General features: G+C 36.5%; 1 protein-coding gene across 1 annotated transcript in view; it reads right to left on the bottom strand.

The window, feature by feature from the left end:
- Positions 1 to 632: 632 nt before the first annotated feature.
- Positions 633 to 14865, bottom strand: part of LOC131352047 (potassium/sodium hyperpolarization-activated cyclic nucleotide-gated channel 4-like) — a 55635-nt gene continuing 41402 nt past the window's right edge. The window contains exons 4-7 of the mRNA XM_058387885.1: positions 3125 to 3286; positions 1225 to 1290; positions 934 to 1152; positions 633 to 647 (exon numbers count right to left, since the gene is read on the bottom strand). Coding sequence (XP_058243868.1) covers positions 633 to 647; positions 934 to 1152; positions 1225 to 1290; positions 3125 to 3286 — 462 coding nt within the window. The remainder of the gene's footprint in view (positions 648 to 933; positions 1153 to 1224; positions 1291 to 3124; positions 3287 to 14865) is intronic.

The raw sequence follows: 14865 nt of genomic DNA on the forward strand, positions 1-14865 counted from the left end.
ATGTATACTGCCAGTCAAATCTAATATAAATAAAGAAAAATAAAGACTTCTGAATGTTTAAAACAGTGTTAGCCACCAAACAGATAAAACATGCTCCATTTGCTATGTTTTGCAAAAATACATCATTTATCTTTCCTGTTTTATATACTAGAAAAATCGCATACGGTAGGCTAACTAGGTTATCATTAAATTGTGATTAATATTACATTGTTAACTCTGAGCTGTGAAAGTAAGTACACTGCAAAGCCTTAACGGTGACTTTCTAACACAAAAAGTTTGTTCCCTCATCCCAAGATCTACTTGAAAACTTGCCACTCATTACCAAAGTTCTACTAAGAAATAGCAGCCACTAGCAAGAACCGACTGAATTCAGTTGAAAATAAAAACTCTAAAATATTAATAATACATAGACAAGAGATGGTTACCAGAAGGAAATTCATAAGAATAAACCAAGCCAAGAAGCTAGGTAATAACCAGAAAACTGTAGCTACATGAAAATGGTAAACATTATAAAAAAATAGCATTAAAAATAATCCGCAAGAACTGGTGTAGAACCACACAATGCTTTGTAAAGTGTAGTGGCTGAAATGTGAATGACTAAAATGAAGAAGAAGTGGAAACAGAATTCAGGATTATCCGAAGCAAAACTATGAGAAACCAAAGAGGGTCAAAATGGGTACAAAATGAGAGCAACAAGATGTGTTACAATGAGTGCGGATAGGATATTTAATACTGTGTATTAATCACACGCAAATGACCCTGATATTAATTCTTTATATCTTACATATTGTAATTTCTGTTGCAGAATTTTACAGTAAACAGTATTAGAGAAAATTATGTACTGGTAATGGACACTTATCTGCCTTCACTTTAAGCATGACCTTTTACAGGTTTCTACAGAATTTCCTTTTTACAAATCTAACTCTTACTTACCTTTTCTTGGTACTGCCTTCGTGAGGAGTCCAGAGACTGGATGAGCGCCGTGGCATGGCCCACAAACATAGCATAGCACGTTGCTCCAACGATCATGCTGAGGATGGTGAGCCAAACGTCCGTCATTCCCACCGGAGGATACATGCCGTAACCGATGCACAGCATGTGACTCATGGCCTTGAAGAGGGCATACGAGTACTGCTGGCCCCACGTATCATTCTGCAGGGGGAAAAGAGGGACACACACCCTGAGGCTATCACACTCGCTATGCTAAAGGTCAACTAGTGCTACAGTCTCAAAGGTCTGGGCCACTTGAGGCGGCCATAGCAGGTGTTTCTGGACTGTGGCATTCAGAACCTGAAATGTGCCACACATGCTAAGCATGCAGAATGTGAATGAAACACATAAAGGCCCGGGAAAATGTGAAGAATTCGGCTCAGATGGTTAGACAGATTTCATTGCATCCCTAAATTTTGAGTACATGTCTCTTTTCCTTCGGATCTATGTGGAAATCAATACCAGTGCTTTCCTCAGGAGACATGTCCAAATTGCTTTCAAACTAATTTGTGCAGAGGTGAATTCCTAAAAAGGAGCTGCCAGATTGGAAAAGAAATGACGACATGGTGCATTAATCCCCTGCATGTGACTAACAAGTACATTAATTACTGGGGTTGCATCTAATAACATTCGTGTAACAGAAGAAAAACAAAACCATCAGTAACTTGAGCTCCCCAGCGGCACAACAGAAAAACATTATTGTCACGAGATCTCCATGATGCCATAGCCATCCATGGCCTGGAGCTAAGGGAGTATATTCATTCCCTGGGTGAGAAAGATGGCATACGCTTTCTCCGATCATACTGACGCTAGTCAACAGGCTATTTTTAACCAAAAAAAGTACTTCAACTTCCTGCTCGTCCATTAGAATGGCAGCGCTGCTAATTTACACCCGCAATCTACAGAAATGAGCGTCAAAGTTGTTCATCATACGTGTTAGAAACTCATTTATTTAGCGTGTTAGACGTACCACTGAATGTAAACAATGCTACCAAAGATGCAAGATCAGTGCTGTTTCAAAACTGAGTGTAAGAAGCCCGATGTATGCGTAAGAGGGCAGAGAGCACTTCTCCCCCGAATCTGTTATATTGCCCAGTGACAGAGCATGAGTAAAAAGATACAGTCTCTCTTGAATTCCAGTATCTTACAGGAAGCATGTGTAAGCCTTTTATCCTCCCCGGTTTATAGCTAGCTGGTCGGTGGGAACCAAAGTGAGGGGAAAACTGGTGGACAGTTGGACACCGGTAATTTCTTATCATTTAAACACAACAGAGTTTTAATTCCTTTTTTAATTTCTTGTCGTTATTCTCCATGGCATGCTTCATCATCCCGAATTCATCATTCCCACAATGCACTTGTTCTACCCTCAGAGTTTTGGTGACCTACTTTCAATCTGATCAGCCTTTATAACTCACTTCTGATGCGTCTGTGCTATTTTAGGTATTCTGTAAGGTAATGACCAAATCACCATTAGTCCTCCAAAGCCCACAAGTTCCCGGAAGCCTCATCGGTGAATTCTGGCTATAAATCAAATGTCACATGAGTCTTTTCTTATCTGGCCCCTGGCTGGATACTCCAGTCCTTCTCATGCAGGTGATCCAGGGTCACACCTCAGGTGTTCAGCAGCTTGTTTATATAACTGGAAAGGGAACTCAATTACCAGGTGGAAGAGAGTTTGTAATGAGACCAGGCTCTCTCGTCACTCTCCTGAGCATCAGGGCCTCTCGAAAACGGAACACCTCTCGACTAACAATAACGCAAAATTAAAGCACAGCGAGGGTGCTCACTGGAAAATTGTCAATACTTGACTGATATTGAAGTAGGGCTTTACAAAAAAAATTAGCACCTATGCAATTTCTCCTTGACTATTTTTTTAATAACACACCTTGTGAGATTTCACCTTCATGGAAGTATTATAACTTTTTCTGTCTATCGAGATGAATGTCCGAAATACTGTACAAAATAGAATAGACCAAATGTCACGAAATACAGAACAGATGAATCTCAGCTTGGGCACATGCACAGGTTGAGTCCTGTAATTAACAGAAATCACATGAGATGAGGAGGAGACAGCATGAACCCCCTACCAAAAAAAAATCTGATTGAGATTAAGGAACCGTCTGAAAATACTCACCACCATCTTGTTTTTGGCGACCCAGCAGTCGGGAGGGAAGTCCTGCAGCATAGGTACGAGGAACTGTAGGCAGCCATCCCAGTGGCACAGCAGGAGCATCATGCCAATCAAGTTCACGATACGCACCATCGCACTGGCCAGGTCATAGGTCATATGAAAAATCTGGGGAACAAATTTCAGTGGTTAGTGTACTGTCCTTGATTTCTCCACTAATAGAGTCTGGTGTAGAATGGAGCTGTTTATAGACAAAATGAAGAAGCAATAAATAGTAAATTAGAATCATTAAATCTGAAGAGCTCAGTAGGTTTATCTCCCCGTTGGCTTTTTTGTTTTTTCTTGGGCAAATCATGATCTAAAAAAAGGACTAGAATATTAAATCTGGTTTATTTTTGCTACCAAGGCTATATATCCAGAACAAATCTATAGAGAAACATTAAAGAAGTTTGAGTTCTAGGTATGTCATAAACAGATATAATTATCACATACACTACCTGTGAAAGTTTTGGACAATAGAAGTGTAATAATACATTCCAGTCATGATTTAATTCAGTTTATGTTGCTGGCTTCACAATTCGATTTGATTCTCGGAATATTTGTAGCAAAAGTTTAACAAAGAAAAAAAATGACTAAAAAGTTTACTGTTAGTAAACTAGTAAACTAGTAAACTACTGTGAGTCCTAAACATTTCAAAATCATATTTGTCTGTATAACTAAATAATGTCAAGAAAATTATGTCATGAAAAAAAATTATAAACAAAGGCTTGATTTGATACCAAACAAAATGTATTACAGGTACAATATATCTTATAAATAAATAAATAAATAAATAAATAAATAAATAAATAAATAAATAAATAAAGTTTATTGTTATCCCCAGTATTTTATTAAATAAACAAAAACTTAGGGGAAAGAATCTGTATAACAAAATAATGTACAGTAGAGGTACAGTATATCTACTTCAGTATATAAATGAATAAATAAAAAAATAAAGTTTAAAAATTATTAAGAGTTTTATTAAAAAACTAAGCCTTTGACCTGGGAAAAATCAAATTATTTGTTTATTTAATAAAATATTGGATTATTTATTTATTTGTTTGTTTGTTTGTGTATAAGATATATTGTACCTGTTGATTTTATTTCTTGACATTTTTTAGTTATACAGATTGTATAAACAAACAAATAAATAAATAAAGTTTATGAATTATCCCCAAATATTTTATCAAATAAACAAAAACTTTGACCTGGGGAAAATAATCAGTATAACTAAATAAAGTCAAGAAAATGCTACATAAAGAGGTTTGATTTAATACCAAACAAAATGTACTACAGGTACAACATATATATATATATAAGATATATATATATATCTTATCTTATAGATAAATAAAGTAATGAATTATGCCCAATATTTGTTTAAATAAACCAAGACTTTGACTTATAAATATAAGTCAAATATATATTTTTTTGACTTAAAAATAATTGACTGAAAGAAAATAAGCTCTGTGACAGCTCTAAGGCTTTGTTTTAACCACAAATAGAGCTCCAAAGTGGGCTAAAATGTCCGCCTTCTCCATGCCCTCATTGTCTCTTAATCAATCAAACCATCAATTAAGTTCTGAACCCATAATTCCAATGCTACACAATTTTAAATTAGGATTACAGGTTCATTTTCCAAGCGATTTTCATTTCATTGTTTGATACTTATTATTTAACCTATTTTTTTGTATAATTGTAGTCATTACTGATTTCTACACACTAGCTAATTTTCATAATCACACAACAGCTACCAAATGTGGAGGGTAAAGTTTAGCACGTGCCTCCTCTGAGACACATGACGTTAGCAAATGACATCATTAGAATTTGAACTCACACATTCTTGACAACATGGCGGATGCTTTTCTATTCCTATTTCAATTTTCGGTTTCTGTTTCTATAAGGAAACCGCTAATGCCTTTATCGTGTACTGTGCCGTCATTAGTGTCACTTGCAAGTATTAGATCATCATCGTTAATTTTGAAATCCCACTGCATTCCATGTGTACATTTTCCCCCCATCTCTTTAGACTGTCAAGCTTTTAAACCTTTCTCAAGGTCATATTCCTGGTCACGCTGTGAGGGCTTTTTCCTGTAATGGGTTAGTTTATGTTTCCGTTAATCTGCTTCGAATTCCAGGCCACTGTGCTCTCAGTCACAAAAACGCTGATGCCTGTAACGACGAGCTCTCCCTTATATAATCACTGTCCTTTTTTTCCCTGCTTTTTACAGATGCCACTAATGGCTCTTTTTTCTGGGAGTGTGTGTATTTGCATGTGTGTGTAAAAACTCATTTTAGGGCTATGAGTCAAGAATAAGGCTTAAGCTTACACCGAGCATGGAGTCGATCACTAATGAACCTCTTAAATAATGACAGCGGAATGGAACAAAAAATGTGCAGGGTCATTCCACTTTTCTCTGCCAAAGGAAAGAGAGCCAGAGAGAGAGGGAGAGAGAGGGATGTTGATAAGGGAAGGTCTGCTAATCCTAATGTTAACTGCACCCATGGGATGCTCCTGGACGCCCATGCAGGCTGATGAGTGTTAATGGACGCCACAATTTAAAGCTACTTAATCCTATTTAGGCCATGGCGTGTGCTGCTAACTGCATCTCTCCATATTAAAAGCCACTCATCCACTCGATGTTCTCTCGGAAGAGACTTATAAATCAATTACAGTGACTCATATAAGTCATAGAGACTCTACTAGAATCTCTTTCTCTTGTCCAATACAAGCACCTGCCACCTGTCAGTGTAATTAAACTCCATATGCTTTGTTTTCTACTCCTTTTATTTCTTTTGTGGAGCCGGATTCAAAGAGGCATTTGTAGCACTGGCTTCTCAAGTTTGCAACATGCGCTACCTAATGAATGTACAGTGGAACCTCAGCAAACGAGTGCCCTCCCCTACAAATTTTTGCCTTAAGAATTGAAATTTTGCAAGAAATTTGCATCGGCATATGAAGCATTTTTGGCATACGAATGAACTGAACCGAACGCTGGCAGATTGGTGCCGTGGGTGGTCTGTTCTATTTTTACCCCCAGCTTGGTGGCACGACTTCCTGTGAGGAGCCTTGACATGGAATGCTTGGCTTGGGTCAGTTCTTTGTAAGCAGCCATACAGTTCACATACGCTTCGTAATGGTCACATTTTTGGGAGGCTGGATTATCAGCATTTACCTTATTTCTTATGGGAAAATTCATTACACAATACAAATTTTCACATTATGAACTCCAGAACGAATTAAATTCGTATGCCGAGTTTCTGCTTTATACAATTCATGAAGCTGAGTGTAAAATTTTGCATACCCTTAGGACATAAAGACAAAAAAAATTGTATTTATACTAAAAAAAAAAAAACCTCACGGATGTCCCTTCATTATTAAAAGTTGCAAAAATTGTTTATGTTAAAATGATATTATATAACAGTGCTACTTATTTCCCTAATCTGATTTTGGAAGTTTTCCCGGAAATTTTTCATGATGGAGGATGTTGCGTATAAAAAGTTGATTTTTTTGTCTTTTTAACTGCAAGAGAAATAACAAAAATAAATAAATAAATAAATATATATAAATAAATAAATAAATAAATAAATAGAGGCTGGTGATGGACTGATTGTTTGTAAAAAAAAAAACAAACTTGTTCCATAGCATTAAATGTAATGTAAATGTAAATAAAATGTATGATATACCATTCTTTAAAAAAGTAGGAATAAAACACTTTAGGACATATACTAGGACATAATTTTCAACTTTGAGATGTTAACAGTAACTCTGGTTTGCTGTAGGCTGCATCACACCCCAGTATTGTGGCCATGATTAGCTATTTTAATGATTTATTCTTGAAAGCAGCTATAACAGCTTCAACTCTACAGGGAAGGCTTTCCACAAGTTTTAGGAGTGTGTTTATGGGAATTTTTGACCATTCCTCTAGAAGCGCATATGTGCAGGACAGTCAAATTCCACACCAAACTCGCTCATCCATGTCTTTATAAACCTTGCTTTTTGCACTGGTGTGCAGTCATGTTGGAACAGGAAGGGGTCATCTCCAAACTGTTCCCTCAAAGTTGGGAGCATGAAATTGTCCAAAATGTCTTGGTATGAAGCTGAAGCATTAAGAGTTCCTTTCACCGGAACTAAGGGACCGAGTCCAACCCCTGAAAAACAATACCTGAATTCAATGATTTGGAGGGGTGTCCCAAAACTTTTGGCAATATAGTGTATTTAGTTAGCTAGAATTAGGGAAAGGGTTTTCGCATAACAAGCCAACAATGATCATTTATTTAGTGAAAGAATAATAAATAAGCATGTAAATATTGGGAAACAATCATACAAATTAAGGTTTTTTCCCTTTTTGTGATAGAAGTATGGCTTGATATCCCCAGTATTATTGAAAACAGTTGTTTATATCTCTGCCAGATAGCGATCCCGAGCTCATAAGGACGAGTGTCAAGTGCGCACTGGATAGAAAGTTCCATCTCTTTTCGCATGAGAGAAGACATCAAGCTCTCTCTGTGTTTATTCAGAGCATTTAACCCGGGGCACATTTACATTTTCTGAGTGGAGTCATTCACCTGATTGCACCTTTTTCACTCAATCTACCTAAACTGCCCCCCTCCAGCATGAGATGCCCATTTGCTTTGCAAAATGCCAATTGCTCTTTTCAAGCTCTGTTGCGAACACATAATGGCATCCGATGTCGGCTCCTCTGACTGGAAGTAAACGCCATTTTGTAGCATTAACTAGCTGTAAAAGCGTTCACTGATAGCATTAATTAGGAAGTGCTACTTGGAAAATGATGCTGTGGTACTGCGATAAAAAAAAAAGAAAAGAAAAGTGAAACAATGAGTCAAAGATAGCGATAGATAAATAGATAGAAGAGAGAGAGAGACGTCTATAGCTTTCAGAAGGCACAGTGAAGCATATACTCTAAACTAAATAATATATGATATAATTTTATTATTAAAAATGGAATGGAATGATTTTTTTATGTAAACCTGTCCATTTTATATTTTTTAATAAAAACTGAATTCATTTCACCCAATTTCAGTGTAAGAACAAAGATCAAGAGGAGTTCAGGCTCTCTGGGAAATCAACAGCTCTACAACTCAACAAATCTCATGTTTACACAATGCCCCGTCTTTTAAATCTGATCAATTCCCACACCTTATATAGACACTGTGGCTAAAAGCAACTCGGGTTAGCTGAATTAACCCCTTGAACTCTCAGGGCTCTTTTGTAACTACATCATTTTCCTTTTAGCTACATTTTAGTTATTGAATAATTCATATTACTTGCTGAATAATATGCTTTAGGATGAATAAATGAATAATAAGCTCAGAGTCAGAGGTTAAAATATGATTGCTTTAGCGTGTGTTATACGCAAATCAATTCATAAAATGGAACTGTTTTTTATGTATTGTCTATCGCTTCTAGTTGGTTTCATGTAAAAGTTGGGAAAAGTGTGTGTTGATAAGGAAAACAATACGGGTCAACGGGGCAAGTTGGTTGTTTTTCCTTTAGCAGCACAACCTGAAGTGTTTTATTCTGATTATACACCAGCAATTTGGCAAAGTTAACATTTTTAAAAATTATTACAGGGTGAAAAGACTTTTGCTTTTATCAATTTATAGTTGCATTTAAAGTAGTAAAAAATGCATGAAAAAAGTCCTTGTTAGCACTTACATTATAGCAGCTGTATTATGTACCTTAAGAAAAATGATAAATACACTGGAACCTCGGCAGACGAATTAAATTCGTTCTGGAGGCGAGTTCTTAAGGCGAAAATTGAGATATAAATTTTCCTATAAGAAATAATGTCAGTGCAGATAATCCATTCCAGCAACTCAAAAATATTACCAATATTACCAATTTCCAAGGGTCAAGGGTCCTCACAGGAAGTCGTGCCACCAAGCTTGGACTAAAAATAGAACAGACCAACCATGTCACCAATCTGTCAACAAAAAACGTGCGAAAAACCACGTAGCTTTTGAACATTTGCCAAAGGCAATGTTGGTATCGTGGGTGGACTCAATAGATCAAATGATTCGTAAACTTGCTTCGTTTGGCTTTGCTTGGCTTTCCACTGATGCAAACAAGTATTGAATGGCTCCCAGACGTACGTGCAGCTTCACCGGTCTTTGGTTCAGTTCGCTTGTTCGTATGCTGAAAATGCTTCATATGCCCATGCAAATTTCTTGCAAATTTCAATTCTTCAGGTGAGAATTCATAAGAGAGGACCATTCATATACGAGGTTCAGCTGTATACTGTATGTCTTCTCACAGAATACTTCAAGTATTTTTACATCATCAATCATTTTAAAATCCCTGTCCAGCATCTCTCGTGTTTAGTTTGCGTAAGTATTATATCATTATCATTACTGTTACCAGACTTTCAGATAACAGAACCCTGAGGAACCACCTCCAACAAAAAAAGGGTTTCCATGTCTAATCATCAGCACTCAGAACCCACCAGTTGATCAAGACCCCACTGAAATATGACCCGAAAAATGATTATGTTTGATTTTCAATGTTAGCTGTCCTTAAACGTCTCTGTCAACTTCTATAAGGAGCCGAGGGCTCTCCAGCCAGGCCGGCATGACAGCATGCAAATCTCAGATAAAAATGGTAATATGAAAGAGCAGAAGCCATTAGACGTAATTGGGTTCAGCTAAGGGACTGATCCTTCTGTCGCTCGCTCTTTCTCTCTGTCGCTTTCACTTTCTCACTCGTCGATCTTCAGAGTTAATAAATTAGCAACGCAAAGTGAAGAGAGGCTTTGGCGCAATCAGAGAGTAAAATTCTCTTGGTAAATTGCTGAAATCCTCTATAATGTAGGGTTATTATGCCGAGTGAGGTCTGAAGAATTAGGTTTAATGCATCTCTGTACATCTGAGCTCCAAATGGTGAGAGACTTTTCTTGGAATGTATAAATGATGGAGACGGTGGGTGATGTGGAAGAGGTTCTCCTTTCTTTCACTCTCGCTACTTTTCTGCTGTTACTTTAAAAGAAAAGGAGGCGCTTAATAGAATCGAGGAAAGCGATTCTCAGTTTCTATATTCCCTCTATCGCAAAAAGCTACATATAGCATCGAAGATGATGGACACACACACACACACACAATTCAAAACTTATTTTGACCGAAACTAACTTGCTGTTTTGACTGGTGAGGCTGATCAGACAAAACAAACAGATATATATCAAGTGCTTTTATACATTGCGGCAATTTACCCTGCATTTACACCAGCGATTTTACCTCATGCTGATTAAATTGCTTTACTCTCCTCGCTAATGGCTAATCTTATCTTTATTTTATTGCTCGTTGCCATGGCTTCCCTAGTAGCACCAGGCTTGTCTATGTAGCTACACTGTAAAAGATGATTATGAGGCTATTTCTCCTCTTTAACTCGAATTTTCATGACAAGTTTTTGTCAAATTTTAAAGTTTTAAAAGATTAAACTAGGCTGTTATCTTGGTTAAGTGTGAGTTGAACCAAAGCTTTGAGTTTACCGATGTTTTTAAGGCAACAGGTTAACTTTTGTTTTTACATTTAGCCATCTTGAAACGTTTTACAGTGTACACACAGCAAACTACAGAACATATACAAAGCCCAAAAAAATTTTAAACAACATGTCTTGCCCCTTTTCAGCAATTAAATGTATTCATGCTTGAATATGAATCCAGGAGAGAACTCCATTATTTTCTATAGCAGTTGTATTCAACTAAAATGTGCAACAGGTTCGATTACAATCTAGATATTGTTCTAAATAAACAACAGGCATAACCGAATGGTGCCAGAAGTTACCTTTTAATGCCTTAACCATCATCGAATAGTATCTCGTTGTAAATAACTATGAAGTTTTGTTAGTAGCGGTGCTTTACATTTGACTAGCGCCACAGACATGTATTGAATCTGACTCAAGGAGAATAAACTTGTATGAAAAAATGTGTTGCTAATCAAACCAGAGGTGGTAAATAAAAGAAAAATCTATGAACGTTTGTTAAATATCTTCAACTATGTCAGCTAATGCCTCCAGCTCTGTAGCTAATCTCTGGTCTGATGTGCTGCCTTTAGCTACATATAGTACATAAATGTATGTGATTGGATAAACAACAGATGACGTGGTACAGAAAATGAGTAGAAAAGTGGACTCAATTAATTGCAGCAATATATTTATTTATACAGAGGCCAAAAAAATGTATAGAATTGAATTGAATTATGGCAGCAATGTGTAGTATTATGTTTCCTATAAAGATATCAGTAGTCGCACCATTGTTGACGCGATCATGTGACCGTAAGAAGAGAGCCAAAGGAAATGGCAGATGCATGCTTGACTTACGAGCAATGCAAGATCATTTTGAAGTGGTATTGTGTAAATTTGAAAATGTGTGTGAAGTTCAACGACAATGGTGACGTGTGTTTGGAACAGAACCACCAACACGACTAACAATTGCACGAATTCCTGATGTTGTTCTACTGTATAGTTTGCCTAAATCAGGGGTGTCCAATCTTATCCACAAAGGGCCGGTGTGGGTGCAGGTTTTTATTCCAACCGAGCAGAAGCTACACCTGAGCCTACTGAAAGCTAAGATCAGTTGATTAATCAGGTGGAATCAGGTGTGGCTCCTGCTTGATTGAACCGGCCCTTTGTGGAGAATATCGGACCCCCCTGGCCTAAATCAAGTGTCTGGATACTAATAGTGACCACTCTGAGCACCTTAACATGATTGCATAATTCAAACATGACTTACAGCTACCCTTTAATGTTTATATAAATTTAGTACTAACATTTTCATGCATATATTTTTCATATTGAAGTGTGTATACATTTTTGGGCCCTTCTGTATACATACATTTATAAGCTATGGTACAGTATTATTTTCAAGTACTCCATTTGCCTGTTAATGGCGCTTGCACTGTTCCGAAGACATTTCTTGACTAAAAAACCTTGCCTAAAGTTTAACTCAGGTTAAAGTTTTCACCTGTCCTGAAATAGAATTTGAAATTCGAATGAAAGTAAGATACAGTGGAACCCAGGTATATGAATTTAATTGGTTCTGGAGGCGAGTTGTAAAGGCGAAAATCTATATTGCGAAACGAATTTTCTCATAGGAAATAATGTAAATGCAAGCCACCCAAAAATATTACCAATATTACCAATACGAAGCGCATGTAGAGAGAGAGAGAACTGACCCAAGCCAAGCATTCCATGTCAAGGCTCCTCACAGGAAGTCGTGCCACCAAGCTGGGGCTAAAAATAGAACAGACCCCCCACGCCACCAATCTATCAACAAAAATAAGCCCGAAAAATCACCTAGCTTTTGAATGCATGCCAAACGTTGGTATCGTGGGTTGACTCTTTCCAAACAGCTTTCACTGACTGAAAAAAAATCAGAAAATTCGTAAACTTGCTTCACTTGGCTTTCGGTTTGGTTCCTTCGTATGCCGAAAATGCTTCGTATGCTTACGCAAATTTTTTTCAATTCTTAAGGCAAAAATTCGTAAATGAGAATATTCATATGCCGAGGTTCCACTGTACATACCTAGTGCGTATAAGTTGTATTACAACTAGGACTCCTATATGAAACTGGCAAGATGAAATCTGTAAATAAACTGACTCAGTATAGGCTGGGGAAATTCACAATGTTGAAGCATCTGGTGCTGGCTGTCACTGTTACTAATGATGATGAATGCTCAGTGTGATTGATCCACGTGAATTCTAAGACAATTACTCACACACTGCGCAGCAAACAGTGTTAGAATTCATTCTCACAGCTTCAGAAAGAAGGCTTTGGTGTCTCGACGCTATGTGGCAGATGGATTAAACTGGTTGTCATATGCTCATGTTCGCTCCAGATAGAGCTTCTCCGAAAATCCTTTAGTGCTGTCTTAGAAACAAAGAGGCCACACAAAGAGGGAGAGCTCCTCCATCAGCACTTGGGAAATGGGATTCATCTACAGAACACAAGTGGGTGTAGGAAGGGGGCGTAACAGGATATATATTTTAATGGGAATAGCAAGAGCGATGTATTTGAAGCAATTTCTTTGATGATTGTTATGCTTAAGAGAATGTTTAGTGAAATGCACTGCCTTAAAGCTCATTATTTAGCAGCTACTATTAATTACTATTATAATTATAGTAACAAATAAGGATCAGTACCTGAGTTTAATGTGTTAAAAAAAAAGAAATCCATCACCTTCACTACCAGGCAAAAATTCGAACACACCCATCATAATTAAAAAAAAAAAATTCATTTTGACTATTTTCTGTTATTTCAGAATATTAATAAAGACATTAACGCTACGAAATGACACAAATTCAATTATGCAGCAACCAGGAAAAATGCTAAATAATTCAGATCTATATTATATTTTAAATTCCTGACACACTCCTTGCACACACTTGGCATCTTCTCAACTACTTTATAATAAGCTTCACCCAGGAGGCTTTGTTAAAGTTCCCAAATAGGCCACCCTCTTCACTGCTTCTCCGAAGTTCTAAAAGAAAAAGATTTTTTTTTACATTTCAAAAATATATTTTAAATTTGACGTGTCCAAACTTTTGATGTCCCTGTACTGTATTTACTAGATCTGGATCTCCAGAACACTGGGTGTGTTTTTGTTCTTGTTGGATTATGAATGTTATAAGAGAAAAAGAGAGAGAGAGAGAGAGAGAGAAAGAGAGAAACTGTTTAAACAGTAGCTGCTATAGCCTAAGTGATAACAGGAACTACACCATATTACCAAAAGTTTTGGGACATGCCTCCAAATCATTGGTGTTGTTTTCAGGGGTTGGGCTCAGACCCTTAGTTCCAGTGAAAGGAACTCTTAATGCTTCAGCTTCATACCAAGACATTTTGGACAATTTTATGCTCCCAACTTTGTGGGAACAGTTTGGGGATGACCCCTTCCTGTTCACACCAGTACACAAAGCAAGGTCCATACAGACATGGATGAGTGAGTTTGGTGTGGAGGAACTTCACTGTCCTGACCTCAACCTGATGGAACACCACTGGGATGAATTAGAGTGGAGACTGCAAGTCAGGCCTTTTCATCCAACATCAGTGTCTGACCTCACAAATGCACTTCTAGAGGAATGGTCAAAAATTTCCATAAACACACTCCACTCTTTGTTGCCATAGCACATTACCCCATGATCGATTATTTTATTTTATTTTATTATTTGATTCTATGTTGTTTTCAATATCTTTATAATTTTATAATAATAATAATAATAATAATAATAATAATAATAATAATAATTATTATTATTATTATTATTATTATTATTATTATTATTCTATAAGTCATCATTTGTTATATCATTAAATCTATAAATTGAGATTTTCCTCATGTTATTATTTAAAATCCACAACACAAGCTTCTTTTTTCACTGGCTCTTTTTATTCTACTTCAAAATGTGATTTGTTCTTCTTTTAAAATTTTATTCTTATTCATTCTTGCCCTCCTTTGAGAATAAACCAAGATCAACCCCCAGTCACATCACCTACACAAGATAACATCTATCATGAAATTATTGTAGTCTATTCATTAATATCTGTTTATTATCAAAGATATATATATATATATATATATATATATATATATATATATATATATATATGACAGTAAAATAATAAAGCATATAATAATAATAATCCTAATTTTTTATAGCACTATCACTGTTGCCGTTAAAGCCCAGTTTGGTGCCA

Source organism: Hemibagrus wyckioides, linkage group LG04 (assembly GCF_019097595.1).
Source record: "Hemibagrus wyckioides isolate EC202008001 linkage group LG04, SWU_Hwy_1.0, whole genome shotgun sequence".
NCBI lineage: Eukaryota > Metazoa > Chordata > Actinopteri > Siluriformes > Bagridae > Hemibagrus > Hemibagrus wyckioides.